Source organism: Tympanuchus pallidicinctus, unplaced genomic scaffold (assembly GCF_026119805.1).
Source record: "Tympanuchus pallidicinctus isolate F22 unplaced genomic scaffold, pur_lepc_1.0 scaffold3, whole genome shotgun sequence".
Taxonomy (NCBI): Eukaryota; Metazoa; Chordata; class Aves; order Galliformes; family Phasianidae; genus Tympanuchus; species Tympanuchus pallidicinctus.
In genome coordinates, this window is record NW_026294747.1 from 26,955,948 (window position 1) to 26,975,506 (window position 19,559).

At 48.5% G+C, this 19,559-nt stretch overlaps 1 protein-coding gene across 2 annotated transcripts in view; it reads left to right on the forward strand.

Moving 5' to 3' along the window:
* The window catches only part of SLC8A3 (solute carrier family 8 member A3), a 126,303-nt gene extending 109,646 nt beyond the window's left edge, over window positions 1–16,657 (forward strand). The window contains exons 4-9 of one of the 2 annotated variants that reach the window (XM_052693653.1): window positions 444–547; window positions 7,646–7,663; window positions 14,167–14,291; window positions 14,785–14,884; window positions 15,541–15,816; window positions 15,971–16,657. In XM_052693653.1, the coding sequence (XP_052549613.1) occupies window positions 444–547; window positions 7,646–7,663; window positions 14,167–14,291; window positions 14,785–14,884; window positions 15,541–15,816; window positions 15,971–16,347 (1,000 nt within the window). In that variant the 3' untranslated portion in view covers window positions 16,348–16,657. The remainder of the gene's footprint in view (window positions 1–443; window positions 548–7,645; window positions 7,664–14,166; window positions 14,292–14,784; window positions 14,885–15,540; window positions 15,817–15,970) is intronic. The other variant, XM_052693655.1, reaches the window with a different exon arrangement.
* The last annotated feature ends 2,902 nt before the right edge of the window (window positions 16,658–19,559 follow it).

Sequence of the window (19,559 nt, forward strand, 5' to 3'; positions counted from 1 at the left end):
GAGTATGCGGCTCTTTTTTCTCAAGCTCTGAGCCAACAGTCCCTGTGTTAATTGTGAAAGTAGCAGAAACAATCAATCTTCCAGCTAAAATGCAATTGGTACCCCAGATATCAACTCCTGTTGATAACCAGGCAGCTGATACCCTTTCCAATTACCATGTGACACCGAAAAATGTGCTGCAGAAGTCGCCTCCCACTAACCATCAGCAAGGTCCGACCCCACCTTTCCCCTCCCTCCTCACCTCCCCGCCAGCCCGGTCTCCCCCTAACACCCTCCTGCTCCCCAAGGAGCTGCAACCGACGCGCCATGTCCAAGAGGCCGGCCAAGGCGCGCTGCCCTGCGGGAAGGGGCCGCACGCCAGGAGCCTGCGCTGCTGCCGTCGCCGCGTCACCTGCGGCCTACCAACCCGCTGTACACGGTTGTCTCTCTTGTTGTCCCTACAGGAAGACCGTAAGGGTTAAGATAGTAGATGAGGAGGAATACGAAAGGCAGGAGAATTTCTTCATTGCCCTTGGTGAGCCGAAATGGATGGAACGAGGAATATCAGGTGTGAGATCCTTTATGAAAAAAACTCAAAACAAATAGAATCAAGTCTCCAAACCCCAAACCCAGAAAATATAACCCTCTCTCTCTCCTCCTTCCCCCCCTTCCTTTTCTCCTCCTCATGTGGATGGATGGACTTTGACTCTCTGCCCTTCCGTATCCTCGCGCTCACACTGTCCCAGCATCACCTCTCCTTTTAGCGCCCAGCTTACTTCTGATCCTCCTTTTGTGCAATGCTTGAGCCTCAGAGACTGTACTATTTTGACGGGATTTCTTTGTCTTGGTCTGTTTTTGTTCTGAGCACACCTCTGCTGTTCTCCCCTCTCCTGCTCCTTTGCCAGGACCTTGGGGAATGTGAGAGACAAGGGACGGGCATAGTGCATGGCTGCCTCTTCGGCTCGTCCCGTACACCCCCCTGTCCTTTCCTCTGTTGTTGCCTGCCAGTGGCATTGCCTTGGTGCTCTTGGGTCCCTATGAGACGTGGTGAAAAGCCCACAGAAGAGGGAAGGTATGAGGTATCCTGTTCTGTGTTTATTTTGCAAAATGGTTCTCCGTGTCTTTAATCTGAAAAGCACCTTACTGTGTCTCAGACAACCCCAGCCTGTTATGCACAGAGTGTAGAGCTCTGTTAATGTCCAATGTGAGCATTGGTACAGTGAAACCTGGGATCTCCTAGCAGATCAGGATTGTAGTTGGTATAAACTCGGAGTTTCTGTCATGCCTTGCCTGCATGTATCTTTGTCCTTGTATATGTGTTTGACTTTTCTCATTGAATAAGTCTTGCCATTGGCGTCACCAGCTTAGGGGTGGCCTGGGAGAGCCGATCTTTAAATAGAGAAGCACTTTACATGCTTTTGTAAAGGAATCCTAACTCACCTTTTAGAGTCTGAAGTGAAATAAAACCAGATGTGCATGCCTGTGGGCTTCTGATCCCTTGTACTGCTGCTGGTGATAGAAACATCTGGCAATTTCCAGTGCATCACACAGCTTTCCCTTGTTGAAACATTTCCATCTTTCTTATCTCATAAGTACAGGAACTATCCCCTAGTCAGTCTGAGCTCTCCTGCATGGTTCTCCAGGACATTAGGATAGACACAGCTTGCATTAGCATGACAATGGCACATAGTGTCTGTGGATTTGTAAAATGTAAACCCCCAAACCATTAGTAGTTTAGTGCCATTAGACCATCCCATGCCTCCCCTGGGTGGTGACCGACTTGAGGTTTCTCTGCATGCTGAACTCAGCCCTTTAGGTTTCACCAAACTCCAGCTTTAGTGAGCATTCACTCTTAATCAGAAGCAGTGATAAGCCTGCCATATCCCATGGAGGTATGTTCACTCCCCTCCACTGTAAATATGTGGGCATGGCTTCTGCCTAGAAGTTGCCTGGCTTCAGCTTGTAGCCACTAGTTATTTTTCTGCTTTTCTCCATCAGATTTAAGAACTACGTAGTGTTCTGCATCTTCTGGGTAGGTACTCACTATATCTATATTACACTTAAATTTCTTCTTGGAAGGAGATTCAGTCTTTGAATCTAAGACTGCAAAAATGTCTTCTTGCGCTCTTAGAAGACCTCCAGGGTCTTCTCTCCACACATGCCCCTTTCTGTCTATGGGGCTCATGCCTCTGTGTCACTGGGCACATGAGGGAAAGCACTGCTTCTGACTCCCTCCTGCACATGCAGGAGCATCTCAGTGAAGCTCCTGCTCAGTTGTTTGCCCTCTATGAACCCAGGATCCTTTTCTAAAGCAATGAGATACAGATTCTAGCTAGGGTAGGGCTGGCTTTTGTTAAATCCTGTGTTTCTGTTTCCTGCCTAGGCTACCATCCTCATTGTTAGCAGGACAGTGATGCTAGTTTGCTGTACTGTGCATGTCTCATTTACACTAGCATCGGTGATAGTCAGTGGGATTGCCAGATCTGTCACAGGCAGAGAGATCTGTCGGATTACTTGTTCACCACACAGCCTGCACAAGGCAGCCACTTCCACCTGAGGTGAAGGTGCAGCCTCAGCTGGACTCTGCCTGTCAGAAGGAAGTGCTGGACCATGAAGAGAAGGAGGCATGGAGCCCTGGTTGGCCTCAGTAGAGAAAAGTCAGAGCAAGAGCTGTGTGTTTATAAAATCTAGAAGACAGATTAAAGCACATCTGTAAATATTCCTGGCACAAGGTGGCACAGTCGCTACACTGATTCTAGGGCACTTGGAAGGATTCTACGCTCTGCAGAGCTGCACAACACAGCCTCTCTGGTGAGCTTATCTGGAGTCTGAGATGATAGAATGAGGAGCTCAGCAGCACTGGGAGGGACAGCCAGCCACTGTCATCACCAGCAGCGTCATGGATGGCTCCCAGTGGAGAAGGCTGTGCAGAGCGTGGATTCTCAGCACTCATGAAGTCATGTGCCCGTATTGCTGTACTGCATCACGCATGCTTCTACCTTGAAGGATGCCCAAAGCAAGGTCGCGGCAGCCTCTTCTGTGCAAAGAGGCCTGTACAAAGCTGGAAGGATGCAACTACAGGCTGGGAAAAAAGTCTCCACACACTGCCATGTAGCTGGGACTTGGTTTCAATGCAGTGATGGATGGGACCCACAAGACAAGGGCAAAGTGTGGCTCCTGGCTCTTCTGGGAGATTCAGGCTAGTTGCTTTTGGTGAAGTCTCTCTGGGTTTCAGCTACTCACGCTTCTTTCTACCACTGCAAAAGACGTGGCTTTTTTGACTGTGTGGCCTCATTTTGTTATTACTCCTCACTTGGCTCTGCCTCACTGTGCCTGCGCCTAGAGTGCTGTAGAAGCGTTTCCTGTTTTCAGACTGCCCTTCATGGTGTCTTCAAAACAACTCTTCTGGCCCCCTTGGGAACAGGATTGTGTTGCATGGCTCGGCTGGCTGCCAGCCATGCTGGGAAGCAGCCTGCCGCCCAGCTGTGCTGAGGCAGCTTCTCCATCCCTGTAGTGCCTGCAGGAGGGCTGTGTCATGTGAGTACCACACCTGCTCTGAGCCTGCGGACATGCTGCTGTTAAACTGTGCCGTAAGAGTTGCTGACCGCATACTCCATTCCGTGCTCTTCTTTCTATATAGATGTTGTGTGTGCAGTACCAAACCCTGTCTGGCAGCCCATTTCTTCTTTTTCATCAGTTGCTTTCTGCAGCTACAATTTCTCAAAGACTTTCTGGTCATCCAAAAAGTGCGAGTTGGTGTTAGCAGCTTTTTTATTGATGTACTCAAATAATTCAGAGATCAGAAAGATCCCTTTCCTGCCACCTTTCTGGCTATATTTTTCTCAGCACCTTTTGAAAGTGTTCCTTCTGTGAAATGAGTTCTTTGCTTTATGACAAGATGCAGTATTTTGGTTTCACTGTTACTCCCATGGCAGCTCTGGTATGGTGTTACTGCTCAGGTCAGAGATAAGTTTTTACTACTGCCAGCCCTGCAGGATGTTAGAGAAATCCAGCCTGTTTTTACTTTCCTCACACATCAGCTTTCACGGTTTGTCCATAGCCCTGGATTGTGGGAGCAAAACTTGCTTTGCTTTTCCTGGAAGTAATCAGTCTTTCACCTAAATTGTGGTTAACCTTAGGGTTGATAAAGCCCAAATGGCTGCTTTGGAAGATTTCAGTTGATAACGGATAATGGTGAAAATAACTTCTGGAAAATTGTTTCATGAGGGTGATTGGGAATCTGCTCATGAGAATCCAACTAGCGGTACAGTGGCAGAAAATTCAACCCCAGAGATGGAGTGCTGATTCTACAGCATTATACTCTGCAAAAGGGACCAACATCCTTCATGCAAGATTTTGCTTCAGAAACCACAATGTGACTACGAGATATGCCTTCACTGGAAGTGGGAGCACAGGTGGTTTGTGAGCACTGTTAAATAAGTAGCTGGCTTGGGAAGATTTTGTCTGAAATCCCCTTCAGCCTTTCCAGCACAGCGTGATGTGGTGTGGATGGATGTCCTGAGACATCTCTGTCACCTCCCTGCACAGGAAAGCTTCATTGCTAAGAGGGCAGATGTGGCTGGAACTCAGAGTGAGGATTAAACTGCAAAGAAAGATGGATTCCTAGATTGGATAGATCCAAACAAGTTATCTGTTTCCAAATGTTGATGATGGCACAACTGGGTATAAAGGTCTGTGCTGGACAGATAAGCCACATCGATATGGGAGGATTTGTGTGGCAGCTTTCTGTGGTATGGGCAGGTTCTGAAAAACTCCTTCTTCCATTAGCTGCTAATGGGAATATCAAATAAATGTTAGATTGCTTCTGCCTTTTTCCCCAAAGGTTTAATAATTTGTTGCAGTTCTGTGATTAAGCTGACTGCTGCTGATTATCTTGATGGACAGAATGGATCATGGTCTGTTTCTTGGTGTTTCTGCCATTAACTTCAATAATAACAGGATTGAGGCTAAAGCTTCAGAATCTCTGCCTTGTTTATCTAATGAAAAATACGCTTTCATAGCTCTTCACAGTCCTTTAGGAAAGCAGTTCACTCACTTCAGTGCAAGCTAGAGCCGGAGCCCATTGGCAGTGCAGTGAGCCCTGCTTTGGGCTAGTGGGCAGGTAGTTTGTAGCGTGGTGTTTCCTTTGTATGCCCCAAGGATCCAGGCTGTGCTCTTTATCAGTGACATCAACAGTGGAACCGAGTGCATCCTCAGCAAGTTTGCAGAGCTGTTTACACTAAGGGTGGTGAGGCACAGGCACAGATCGCCCAGAGATGCGGTGGATGCCCCATCCTGGGAGATGCTCAAGGTCAGGTTGGATGGGGCCCTGAGCACCGTGACCTAGCTGTGGGTGTCCCTGTTCATTGTAGGGGAGTTGGACTAAATGGCCTTTAAGGGCCCCTTCTAACTCAAATGATTCTATGATGGTTTGTATTCACCTTTTCTCTTGTGCTGTAGATGGGGCTCCCCTCCAAATCCTCAGCCTACCTCATTTCCATTTGCTTTGCAAGCAACATGCATTTAACCACCTATGTGGATCCTTTTAGCTATGTAGCAGCTTTTTGGAATTGTTAGGTACATTGATTAGAGAAGATTTATGTAAATGACCAATAAGGCCAGAATAAAGCATGCAATGTGGTGAACCCTTTCTGTGATGTAGAAAGAGCACAAGAAGGTATTTTATTGTTCAGAAAACATCTGAGCTTGTGTGGTTTTATTTGTACAGCACTCCCTGTGCTTGTTCCTTTCGGTATGTGCCGCTATACTCTTTCCTGTGGAAATCAAGGCTTTGAGTCTCCTGAGAGTCCAGGGGAAGGCAGCATTAGTGCCCATGGCCTTGTCTGCAGGCGCAGGTATTTGTCTGCACACCTGCTGTGCATGGTTTAGGCAAGGGATTTTCAAGACTACTCATCTGGATTTGGCTGCTGAGCTAATTTTAGCAGCTGCCTGTAAGGAGATGCTTGCCAGGCCTCTGAGGCTACCTGATATGCCGACAGCAGTGCTGAGATGATCTGGCTTGGGCTTGGGGTGGGACAGAAGAGCAGGGGTGGAGGAGAAGAGGTGCGGGGAGAGGCCTGCAGGAGCAGCACAGTGGTTGTGGGAAGCTGGTATAGGTACAGCATCCACAGACAGACTGTCAGTAAGCTGTACAGGTCAGGACTGAGGGCACATTAGCTGATGCATGTGCGGGAAGGAAGCTTTAGTCTGTGAAATCATTTTCTTGCTTGCATGCACAACGTTCACTCAGAAATATACAGATAAAATAATCCTTTGGCTTTCTGCTTGCTGTATTCTTAATGTTTCATTCATAGCTTTATAGGCTTCTTCAAATATTCATGTATCATATCATAAGTGAAAGGGAGAAAAATACTTCTCTTGCAGGCTCAAAAGCAAATGGGAAAAAAATAAACTCAAATCCCAGAATGCTAGGATAACATTTTTAAAAAACATGAGGAACCAATGATTTTTATTATTATTTTTTTAATAAGCATGGTAGCTCAGGGGCCCAGTAATACTTCATTATATTAAATTTGAACAGTGAGCCGACCCATTGTACTAATACTTGTAATTGCAAAAGGAAAATTAAATTTTCTCCCATTGTCTGAAGGACCAGTAGACCGTGGAAGAGGAAGGAGGCCATAGTATGGAGCTAGGACAGAGCTACGAAGTCTCAGGGGCGATGACCAGGGCCGTTGATGGTGCCGAACAGTGGGACTGGTGTTGTATGGTCAGTGCCTCTTTGCAGCCTTCAGGGCAGGGTTTCTGATGGCACGCAGGTGAGCCAGGACACAGCAACGCTCCCCCGGCTATGCAACCTTAGATAAATTGCTTAGGAAATCACTTTCAAACAAGCATAGATAAAATTAGGTACCTCTGTGCAAAGGTGCCTGCTTCTCTGAGGCCTGAGCTGGCAAGCCTGGGTAAATTAGTACTTTTGGACTCCTGCCCATTTCTGAGTTCGCAAAATGTTCCCTTTAGCCTCTCTTTGCTGGTTTCACCATCTGTCAAATGGGGATGTTAATACTGACTCAGTTTTTGTACAGAGTTTTAAGCTTCTGAGACTCAAAGTGCGTGATAATAAGTGTTAGTAATTACAGTACCGTCATAGCATGCAACCGAGTCTCTGGAGACAGCTTGCTGCTTGAAGGACAAGCAAAAGTCATAGCTAAGGCACAGTGCTCACTACTTTTGGAGACGATTTGGTATATTTTGCTGTGTGATCTCTCTTACAGGCTTCACTATGGTTACTCTGAAAGCTGGGCCTAGACTGTGGCTTTATAGGGGGACCCCCATTGTATCCAGACCTCCCCTGGCGAGGCCCTCGCTGAGCTGCAGCTTGGGTCATGCCAGGCCCTGATGGCAAGCGTGGCTGTCTCCTGCTCCTTTCCCTTCCCTTCCCCACCTGCATCCCATTCCTCTGCCTTTGCTTGGGGGGTGATTTTTGGGAGCCCTGATGCGGTGCTCACCAGCATCACTTCCATGTTGCTGCCATGTCCCTAGCCTCTGCCTGGCATGTAGCCCTAAGCAGCTCACACATCGCATTGGGCCATGGCCATTGCTCACTGAACGTTGTCTTCTGCTAAACAGCTTCTCCTGCGACATTAACTTTCTCCCTGTTTTCTTCTTTCTCTCTGTCTGTCTCTTGTTGTTTCTCTCCCCACAGCTCTGCTGCTCACCCAAGGTAAGACTGCTTCTTCTCCTTTCCTCATCCTGCTCTGCCTGTTTTTGTCCTCTTTAGTCAGCCCTCTCTGTCTGTATTTGCTGCGTGCAGGAGCGAGGTACCACCCCAGCTCCAAGTGCTCCCGTCCAGCAGGGGCTGGGTCAGAATTGTGCATTAAGACCATAAAATGACTGATGCCTGAGAGCCTTCCTCCCCATTCCAGAAATTTCCCTGCAGTTTCAGCAAATGGCCCAGCCAGGGCCTGCAGCTTTGACCCCAACTCTTCTTCCTGAGGCAGCTCCAGGGGTTTTGCTCCTCATGCATCGGGTTTTCCTGCAATCACAAAACCCCTTGGCCAGAGCAGGCACGTGAGATGTCCCCACTGCTATGCCGGGGGCCACTCAGTGCCAGCAGCACAGCTGAGATGTGATGGGCTCTTGCTCCTCACCTCCCCGTAGCAGCATTTACCTTTATTAGTAATTTCATTGCCTGAAATCCCCATTATGCTGGTCTATCTCAATCACACATAGTGGTGATTTATGTCTCCTGTATTTTCTCAGTCCTTCAATCCCAGGTATGATTACAGTTCAATTTGCACTAAAGAAACATTTATCAAAAGCTCAAAGCCAGGTGAGCAGGGTGCAGGGAAAAGCTGGCAGCTTGGCATGCCAAGTTGAAAACCAACAGCCTTGTGTGCAGCAGTAGAAGCTGCGAGTCCTGCAGTGGCTGCAGTAATGTGAGGGCTGTTTGCAGGCTTCAGAACCCCCAAGAAGAGCTCTGTGCTCCTTTGGCTCACCATGGACCGTGGGTTTTAGTAGGCTTTGTTGCAGGTGAAATCAAAGAGCTGATTGCATTTATTCATAACACCCAAGCTATGCTGCAAACTGACAGTATCTCTGCCATGAAAGCTTCTGTCTCTGCAGTTTTTAGGAGGATGCCAAATGTGCTGTGCAGGGATGGCCTGAGCCTTCAGGAGATGGGGCTAATTAGGAAATTGCTAGTGGCAGGCAGAAATCCCCAGCTCCCCAAGTATCAGCTTGGGGTGTTTGTGGAAAACTCCTCTGAGTAGTTTGGATGGCTTCCTTTGTTACTCTTTCAACTCCAGGATGACTAGGAATAAGTTGAGCACAGCCTCCTTCCCAGTAATTTCATTGCTTTAATTCAGTAGCTGCCTAATTTGATCAGAAACTCGGGAACCAAATAATCTGTGTTAAAATAATATAACTTTCTCCCTCTGTTGCAATCCAGCTTGATTGCTTTTGGCAGCTGTTAGTGGATACTGTGGTCACTAGCTCTAAGAAGCTGATCTCCAGGTGAGGTTTGTGGGGCACAGCCTCCTGCTGTCCCCTGTGCTGGGATGCCCCATGCCCTTGGGGCACACAGTGAGTACTTGGCTGTGTTCTGGTCTGGCAACACTCGCTCCTGGAGTATATTGCTGGAATGTCACTCAGCAGCCATCATGGCTAATAAGGAGAGAAGTGATGTTCTCATTTAGTCCATGTCATGTTAGATTTAGGTTACACAGAAGTGCAGGAATCTTTGTAAAAACAGCTTTGTTGAGAGTTCTGGGGGAGTCTTCCAGTCCTCTCCCTCACAGACCATCTCCCATGTTCCCCTTCCCTTGCATGGCACAGCCCCTGCTTGCCATCTTTTTGCAGAAGTTCCCTGCATGCATGAAGAAGAACCTGCATGCAACACAGATGGGGAGATGAGCCCAAGCGAGAACACATTTTGTGTCCAGGTGGCCTTTAGTTGGAGAATATTGGAGAGCCTGAGTGTGCCAACCCCTGCAGACCTATTCCTGGGAAAACAGGGCTGTGAGTTTCACACGAGGCAGCACTGCTGGGCTGGGAAAGCCTTTGGCTCAGGTTCTGCTGTGCTATTTGCGTTCACCAAACTCCAAGGCAGACTTCTGAGCTTTTCTTGGGCTTAGGATGTTTGGATTCTTAGCTGTATGAGGAATTACCAAACTTTAGCTACTTATCTACCCTCACTTCCACATATTCATCCAGATCAAAGAAATAGTAGTTCTAAAAATGTTTTTTTGTGCATTGAAATTCATGGGCCCGCTTTCTGCATGTGTGCTGCATGGCTGCTGCCCGCTTTGTGGTGGGAAGGCTGAGGAGCAGGGCCACCAGCAAGGGCCTGAGAGCAGGGCAGCAGGGAACTCGTAGAATCATAGAAGAGCCCAAGTTGGATCCTTGGGTCCCCGTAAGGAGTATTAAGTCCAACTATAAAGTCTGTGCGTTGGCTGTGTTAGCGCTCCTCTCATGGATGCATAGTTTCCCAGTTAGCATTAAGGACACTGGAGCGTGTATGTTGGATGCATCACGCCTCAAAAATAGCTTTCAGAGCTAAGTAAGCAGATTCCTCCCATTTTAGACAGTGGCACAGGCTGTGCGTGCATGTGTGTGTGCATGTGTTTCTTTAAAGGGCATATCAATATGCCAGCCTCCACTGCCAGTGCATCTCTTAGCCAGCAGCCTTCCCAAGTTGTGACTGATAGATTGACAGTCCTCTGGAGAGAAGAGCTCATTCACACGCTGTGTTTATTTTGTGTAGCTAGGATTATATTTTATTGAGCCGCAACAAAAATCCCACTTTAATTGTTGCTTTAATTTCTTCCTAGCAGCACAGTCCCCAGAAGGGGTGACCTTCATGCAGATCTGTGCCCACTCTAGAAATGGATGGATATGAGATAGCTGGAGGGGTGTGAAATGGCCTTCGTAGCAGTCTTTCATGAATGCATTGCTAGTTTTAATCCAATTTATTCACAAAGTGACAGGGAATGGAGACTGGCCCATGGCTGTTTGGTAGTCTTGCAGCATTTCCTAGGTGATAGGCATCTACCTCTCCAGCAGTGTTGCTGGGCCTTGCCATTGCTTGTTTCAGCGCAAAGCTGGCAGTGGACTTTATCTAACTGATTTACAATGTACCCAGACAATGTCCAATTCCCACTTGTTCCCAGTGCTCTGAAGGGATTTGAGAAAGCGAGCATTCAGGTGCAGTGCATGCTGTAGGAATGCTGCTCTGCTTTCCCCTTGATGTAGCAATAGGCTTCCAGGGTGGCAAAAAGGATGTACAGCAGCCACAGGCTGACAAAGAGCAACGTCGTGGCCAGTTTGCAACCCCGGGGACCGCCCAGCTCTCCCCCGAGGTGGGGCCGCCGGCGGTAGAGGAGAACGCTGATGCAGATGAAGGCGAAGATGGTGAAGAGGGTGACAGAGAAGGCCAGGGTACCGGCTGACACCTGGAACTCCTGCCCCTGTGAAAAAAACAGAAAAAAACAGAAGGAGCTGCCACCCAGCCTTTGCTCTTGCAGACTGGCAGGTCTCCCTTGCCTGTAACAGCCCACGAGCAACCTGGCATGAGGAGCTGATGATGAGTACCTGGTGCATAAGACTCAGCTTGTGTAGCCTGAGCAGTCTGCACACCTCCTGTAGCCCAGATGGGCTGTTATCCCTTGGTGGTCACAGACCTACATCCCAGTGCAAACAGGGTTTTGGGGACGGCTCTGTCCCCACCTTCCTCTTCCTGGGGAGGAGGTGACAGCTGTCCTGGAGGCCCTGGTGAGCTCCTGTTCTTGCCAGGCATATCCAGACCTTATCAGGCTTAATTGGGGTTGACAGCTGAGAGTCCAGGGTGCAATCCGCATTGAGGAGTAGGTGCAGATGCTGATACAAACAGAAATCAGGCTAGTTAATAATTAAGCTACAGTTTGACAGTGTTCACCTTGTCAGGTTTGACCTTCCAAATTAAAAAGTCTGTCTCTCTCATCCAGCTCAGCTTCTGGGCCTCTGCTCATAGGGCTCCACTCAGCATCCAATGGGAACAAACAGAATCGGCAAGCTCAGTTCGGTTTGTGTCTTAAGTTAGGATGAAAGACTTAGGTTTAACATTTTCAAATTCACCTCTGAAATTTGTTAGGTTTCTGTACTTTGCGTAACAGGTTCTCTTTCCTGTTGCATATTTGGAAATATTCCAGATGTATTTCTGCTTTTTGCAGCCCTGGGGCATGTCCAGAGAAGGGCAGCAAAGCTGGTGAGGGGTCTGGAGAATAGACCTTATGAGGAGCAGCTGAAGGAGCTGTGAATCTTCAGTCTGGAGAAGAGGAGGCTCAGGGGAAACTATATCGCACACCACAATGAACTGAAGGGAGGCTGTAGAGGGCTGGGGGTCAGCCTCTTCTCTTGTGTAGTGATAGAACCAAAGGGAATGGCCTCAAGTTGTGCCATTCAGTTGGATGTTAGGAAATATTTTTTCTCCAAAAGAGTGGTCAGGCGCTGGAATGGGCTGCCCAGGGAGGTGGTGGAATCACCAACCCTGGAGATGTTCGAGAAATGTTTAGATGTTGTGCTGAGAGATGTAGTTTAGTGGGAAATATTGGTGACAGGGAGACGGTTGGACTGGATGATCTTGCAGATCTTTTCCAACCTTGATGATTCTATGATACACGAGTCGTGCGGGAATCATCTCCTTTTGCAGCTGAAGTAAGCTTCCTCTGTGAATGTTTCTGTGAGATACCCTATCAGGCATGCTACATGTCAGTTGACACCTACTTGCAGCTCATATCTGAGGGTTTTAGCACGGGAGTGGTATTCAACAACCTGCCTGCAGTGGACACCCTTGACATGGCTTCTTGGGTGACCACATTTCTTCCTCAGTGCTACAGTTCACTGTATTCACTACAGAGGAGCTGTGTGGGGGCAGCTGGACCTCCCTTACTCAGGTCTCGGGACATGCTGTCAGCAGGCTGCAGCTCTCCAGCTCTGGCCATCACCTGGCAAGGCCTTGGTCATGAAGGTGCCACTTCTGCTGACATTTCACAGTACTGCACATTCCACAGACACCTGCCAGCAGTCAGAGGACCTGGGCACAGCGTTCTGTGTAGCCCTGGATTGGCCCGCTCCTCAGAGTGCTGCTGTAGCTCTCGCACTGCCCTGCCTGGCATAGGCACATCAAACAGCATGAGCAAGGAGGCAGGGGTTGAGATAAGTCTGTGTTGGATGCTGCTTCCCGCAGGGAGGAGAGCATGTTCTGTGGTGCGTGCATTTAGGGACCTGTCTGAAGATGGCTAAGATTTGCATGAGACTCTGTTGTCTTGCCATATCAGAAGCTTTTGTCAAATCAGTTAAAACAGGGACTGAGATGTTTGTGTGTTGGTTTTTTTTTTTTTTGTTGATTTTTTTTTTAGCACTTCTCCTGTCATTGTTAAGCTGGGGAAATTTAATCCAAGATTCCCAGCCTTCTGGGAAGACACTTGCTTTCTTTCTCTGCTGCATGACAGGAGCTGGTAGGCAACAGCCTGGTGCTGCTAGCTGCAGCCCATGTCTGCTCTGATGGTATTACTTTCCAGGGAAGGTCGTAGTGAGCCAGATTGCAGCAAATCTGGGTTGTGCGGCCCTGCTGGGATGGCTAGCTGTTGTGCTTCATCCTCAGCTCCCTGCTGTGGGTACACACCAGCACCATCTGCTATGCTGGGCCCCTGAAGAGCTGTGGGTGCTTCCTCCTGTGAGCTTTTAATTGTGGGGGGGTGAGCCACACTTGGAACAACAACTGATGTGTAAGCACCCGAATCTTTGATGTTAGATACAGCTTGTCATCCTCATACACTTCTGGATAGAGGCAGAGACTAGATTTTCTAGGTCTCTGTCTTGGAGAAAGAGATTAAGGCTGCACAAACTCCTTGTTCGTGTGAATATAAGTAGCTTGAATCTTGCCTCCAAATGTAGCATACAACATAAGGTTTCTCAAAGTATCCCCTCTGGAGCCACTTGGCCTTTGCCTGCCATCATCCTCTATCCTTCCACCACCCTGAGTAGCTCCAGCTGCTCTGCTCTTCTGTTTCTGTCAGTACTTGTAAACTTCTGGGGATTCCAAATCCACAGGACATGTGTTGGAGTTAGGCAGTGATGGTTTTGATGTACTTCATTGATTTCGAGTGATGGATGTGGTTGTTTGTGCTTCTGTGATGGGCTATAGGAATACCACTTGACGTAGGAGTTCTCGTACATCTTATAAACCCTGCAGTCTCACAAGGCTTACAGTCTCTGCAGTCTAGCAGGGCTGACAAAGGGAAGGCAGAGTTTACAATTGGATTCCACTGGGAGTTTATCACTTCTGTGCAGTTTTGGTGAGGAGTAAGAGATCTGCTGGAGTCCAAGTGGGATTGGTCACATCTGAGGCATTACCTGGGGTGTCTGTAAACTCAACAGGAAGCCTTGGTAATACCTGACCCACTACTTGGCCAGAATGGGATGCTGTTCCTTTGTGGTACCTCCCCAGATTCTGCTGAGCTCCCACAACTCAGCATTTATCATCCAAGAGCACCAATGCAGGCTGAAGAATTTTTTTTCTTTTTAGAGACAGCCATGCTTTATATGCTCTCAGTGACTGATAGGCAAAAATCTTGGTCCTTTGTTCCCATGGCCCAGCACTCCACCCCTGCCCCAGGTCTCTGTGTTACTGCAGGGAGCTGCAAGGGAGCTGCTGCCTGCAGCTCAGTGTTGGTCTTGCTTTTGCAGAAGTGGCTGAAAGGAAGCTGACAGTTGAAGAAGAGGAAGCCAAGAGGATTGCAGAGATGGGCAAACCAATACTTGGCGAACACCCCAAACTAGAAGTCATCATTGAGGAGTCATATGAGTTCAAGGTCAGTGGTTGTCCCAGGAGTCCTCCAGGTGGGGGAAGCTGTGTGGCAGTGAAGAGCTGCCATGGAAAGCAGGGTTGAGGAGGCCAGGTATGGCTGCGTTTACAGGGGGAGGAAAAAGAGTGTGTGATACAATAGAGGGCAGGGAAAGACTGAATAAATGCCAGGAGATGTAGCTGCTGGTAGGCAGAGGTTAAGAGAGAAAGACAGGGGAGTCCTGTTAGAAGCAGATGCCACCATGCCAGAAAAGCAAACTGTGCAAGGCAGGATTGACAGAAAGGAGCTGAGCTTTGTAGAAAGGAGTACCAAAAAAGCAAACTCTGGTGAAGTACAGCTCATGATGTACTGGGCTGGGAGTTACCAGTGGGTTCAGCATGGAGCTTCTGATAGGAGCATTTCTGTGGCACCACCACAGTTTGACAAGGGGCAGAAGGGAAGGTCAGCTTTGCCTGCTAGCAAAGGGTCTAACTGCTGTGCATCTTTATTCCCACAACAGAGCACTGTGGACAAGCTCATTAAGAAGACAAACCTAGCTTTGGTTGTAGGGACACATTCCTGGAGGGACCAGTTTTTGGAGGCCATCACCGTCAGTGCAGGTGAGAGGGAGATCAGCAACCCCATACCAGCATCCCCTGGGCATGTGCAGCCAGGGATGAGATGTGTCTGGGCTTATGAGGCAGATTCTTCCAATCTCTGAGTTAATCTTTCCCCTCCAAGAGGTCACTTATACCCTCACACAGGTGTGACACTTCTTGCTGGGAAGGGTCCATCAGCCCATGATTTGGAGCAGGTGGACCAAGAGAGCCCTCTAGTTTCCCTCAGTGGCACTCATTTCTATAACTTTCTGCTGTGTGATTTCATGGTGTCTCTCAGCAGTGATTTCCACAGGGTAACTAGGTACTCTATGATGGTCCGTGGCTGGGGATGAGAACAGGACAGCCCCTGAAAGTGTTGCTCAATGTCTCACAGCCACACAGGGTGGATGTGTGCTCCTGAGGTGTCCTAGGAGTCCTTCCATCTTGCTGAGCCCCACCACTGCCACTGAGGGCTCCGGCAGCTGCTAAGTCCCACCAGCTCATTCCCATGGTGGTGGCTGGCACCAATGCGGTACGCCTCCATGCTGCTTTGTGTGGGGAGGGAGGCAGCCCCCCAGTCTTGCACCCAGTGGCCAGGCTGGAGAAGTGCAGCAGAAGGTGGGTGGCCTTGAGGATGCTCAATCGTATGAGCTGGACCTCTTATTCCATGTTTGCAGCAGGTGACGAAGATGAGGATGAGTCTGGTGAAGAGCGCCTGCCATCCTGCTTCGACTACGTGATGCACTTCCTGACCGTCTTCTGGAAGGTGCTGTTTGCCTGCGTGCCCCCCACCGAGTACTGCAATGGCTGGGCCTGCTTCGTTGTCTCCATCCTCATCATTGGCATGCTCACAGCTGTCATCGGTGACCTCGCCTCCCACTTCGGCTGCACCATCGGCCTCAAGGACTCGGTGACCGCCGTTGTGTTTGTAGCCTTCGGCACCTCCGTACCAGGTGGGGAGGCTATGGGGAGGGGATGGGGGGTCCGGAGGAGATAGGGTTCTATGTCCCAGCTGTCTGGTAGCACACCTGAGCCTCCCTCATCCCCCAGCATGAAGGGTTGCCCGTTTCTCCTGCTGGACCCTGATGATCCCTCCTTCCCCCGCAGACACATTTGCCAGCAAAGCTGCAGCCATCCAGGACGTGTACGCCGATGCCTCAATCAGCAATGTCACAGGCAGCAACGCCGTCAACGTCTTCCTGGGCATTGGGCTGGCATGGTCGGTGGCAGCGATCTACTGGGCGTCACAGGGGCAGGAGTTCCAGGTGTCAGCGGGTACCCTGGCCTTCTCTGTCACCCTCTTCACCATCTTCGCCTTCATCTGCATCAGCGTTCTCCTCTACCGCCGGCGGCCCCACCTCGGGGGAGAGCTGGGCGGTCCCCGGGGTTGCAAACTGGCCACGACGTTGCTCTTTGTCAGCCTGTGGCTGCTGTACATCCTTTTTGCCACCCTGGAAGCCTATTGCTACATCAAGGGGTTTTAGGCGGCAGAGAGACGGTGCCGCCGAGGGAGGGACCCCCTCCTCCATTACCTCACCGGACACCGGCCCTGGATGAGTGGTTTCACCAGGATGGACGGCTGTCAGCTCGCCGCCCTGACAGGTGCCAGGATGGGCAGATCCATCACGGGACGATAAAGAAATCCACGAAAACCACCCCAAAAAATGATGCAAAAGAAAAGAAAGCAACAATGGCAAGCATTTAAAGGGACAAAATGAAGTAAACCCAGCCACTGACTCCAATCGATGTGACTAAGAAGTCTCAGCCATCTCCCAAGGCCACCTCTCCCACAGGTTCGTTTCCTCTTCTCCAGAGCACCCCTCCGCTGTAAGGAGATGCTTTCTTGTTTTTACTCTTTATGAATTGCAGAAGTCTGATAGGAAATTTTTTTTTTTTTTTTTTTTTTTTTTTTTGCCTATTGCTTTGTAGTTTGGGGGGGAGTGCACATGGCTTGATTTTTTTTATTATTATTATTATTTTATTTTTTTATTTTTAGTACATAGACAGAAAAATGTTAGAAGTTTAAAATCTAAAGCTTCAAGCTGCCATCAGTGCTGGAATCGAAGGTGTACTTTTTGAAGCCACAACAGACTCTGACACTGTCAAAGAACTTTTTCAATCTCACAAGTTTCCTCCCCCGCCTCCATCCATTACTTTCTTTTTTAAGAGCATCACAGGACTGATATATTTTTAATACAGACACACACATACATACACACAGCACACCAGTTCAGTGATGAAGGCTGAAGCATGTAGCATCTCAATCACCTGCCTGGGCTAAGAAAAAAAAAAAAAAAAAAGGAGGAAAAAAAAAAAAACCAAAACAACCAACCTTCTAATATAATATGTATAATGTATATTTTGACTATGGCATTTCTCTTTGTGTAATTAACTTTGAGCTTGTAGTACTGCAGGAAGAGAAAATGATGTTAATGGGCGAGAGGTAGTGAAATGAACAGCAGTACAGTCACAGCCGGCTGAGGGGTCCGTGAGATTGCATAGGCTGCTCAAGATAGGGGCCTGGCACAGCCCTGTCCTGTAGGCCTCAGTGGATGTGGGAGTGAATCCCAGATTGAGGTTAGGTCTAAACACGCAGGTTGGTGAACAGGAATGGGGTCCTTGTCCCACCCATCACCCCCCTCACGCTCCATGGAAAGGACCAGGCTTCAAACTGCTGTCCACCTGCAGTCCTGTGCAACCCCAGCACACCCCCTGAGAGCAGACAGGCAGACAGGCACACCCTTTTCATCTCAAGTGCTTTTCTTTTTCAGGAAAAAAAAAAACAAAAGCAAGAGTATGAATTACATGAATTACATCAACGGCTGCAAATCAAAATGTTGGGTTGGTAATAAAATTAAATAAAACTTATACCTATATCTATATAAACAGTTCTATCTATAAACACGTTTCTTAACTGAGAGACCTGGAAGACGTTAAAAACCTTGCTTTTTTAAAAGTGTTTCCAAGAGGAAGATAATTTCTTCTATCAAGAAACAGGTGCTGTACAGAAAAATCCGTGACTTCGCTAGCATCAGCCAAACCCAGGCAGTCAGCACAGCACAGACTGAGGGGCTGCCAGCATACTGGAGTGCTTCCTGCTGCCCTTGGAGATGGTGGCTGCAGGTGAGGGCAAAGCAGTAGGAATTAGGCTGTCATGGATGGAACACGCGTATCATTATAGCAGGTAAAAAGATGAGTGGGACATTGGTCTTTAAAACACAGAGGAAATATTTATTTTCGTACAAAAGGTTTATTGAATATCTCGCTGTATAAATGTGTGTAAGCATGAGGCAAAGAAGGATCCATCTTGCAGGAGCTTTGCAGGTGAAGTGCCCTTCATGGAGGCTAAAGGGAAGACAGTCTACTGCCTCTTCTCCTCCCTCTGTGGTGGCTTTTAGGGGAGGGCACAAGAAAGAGGGGGATCCTGCCAAGTGAGTTGGTCTCTCTGGTATCTGGCCATGCCACCACCCACCGAGCAGCTCCTGCCGGCATTGGGCACCACTTCTGCTGCCATCCAGGCTGGGACCCCATAGCACAGATGTGTGACTGGTGAGGAAAAATGAAAGAAGTCCCGACAAGTGATCTCTGGATGTGTGTGTAGGGGTGTTTAAGGTGCAACGGGATTATGTTATCATTGCAGTTTTTAATTTGGACATGTCAAGTCTGTTGTTATTTTAACCATATCAGTTCCCCCGTTCCTGGCTAAAACTCGGGCGTGGGGAGCTCACTGTTATGCAGTGCTGTTATTCTGTTGCTTGTGCTGTATCGGTCATGTGCTTTTCATCTGCAGCTTTCTTAGGCTCACTCTGTGGGAGGGGGTGCAGGGGGATGAGCATCTGTGACTGCCAATTGCATGGTGACTTTGGTGCCCTCGATGCACTGCGGAGACCTGTGCCAAGCTGACAACTTCAGTGGAGTGTTTATTTTATTTTTCCTTTTTTACTTCATTAAAAAATATGCAAGCTGAAAAAAAAAAAAAAAAAAAAAAAAAAAAAAAGCAAATGTGGTGCCTTGGGGATTTGTTTTTGCTGAGGCTTTTATGTTTTATTTTTGGTTTGTGTGCTTGCATCTGGGCAGGTGTGTGGACACCATCGCTCACCCTGCCTGTTTCACTCTCTGCCAGCATCAGGTTTTGCTGGGAGGATCCAGCAGCAGCTTTACCTTTGAAGCTTTGCAGAGGGGAACTTTTGCTGCTCTGTTTTCCTTGCTTCTGCAAAAAAGGCAAAGCCATTGCCTTTAGTGTCAGTGACTGGGTTTGGGGCACAGGGTGCTGGAACCCCCAGCCTGCCTGGCTCACTGTCACCACTGCACAGAGGCAGGCCAGCACTCAGAGGATTAGGTCCGGAACCTAAGGATGCTACCCCAGGGAAAGTTGGGCTGAATGGGAGGAGACTGCAGGCATTGGGAATCAGCTGCAGTACACAGTTAAGAACTGAGTGGCTATTAAAGCTGTTGAGCAAAGTTTTTAAACCAGGGAGGAGAGCATTTGCAGCTCTTAGCTCAGAGTTTCTTACCTTTTTGGTAGTTACTGTTGTGTTAGCGTCATCAGAACTTTTCTGGACAAGCACAAATTAAAGACAAAAATATTCTGTGATTTACGTTTTCTCTGATCTCACAGCTGTGGCTGCTGGACTCATTTATAAGCCACTTGTCCCTGGTACCAGAGGACTTCTCCACTCTCCATCTTAAAGCAGCA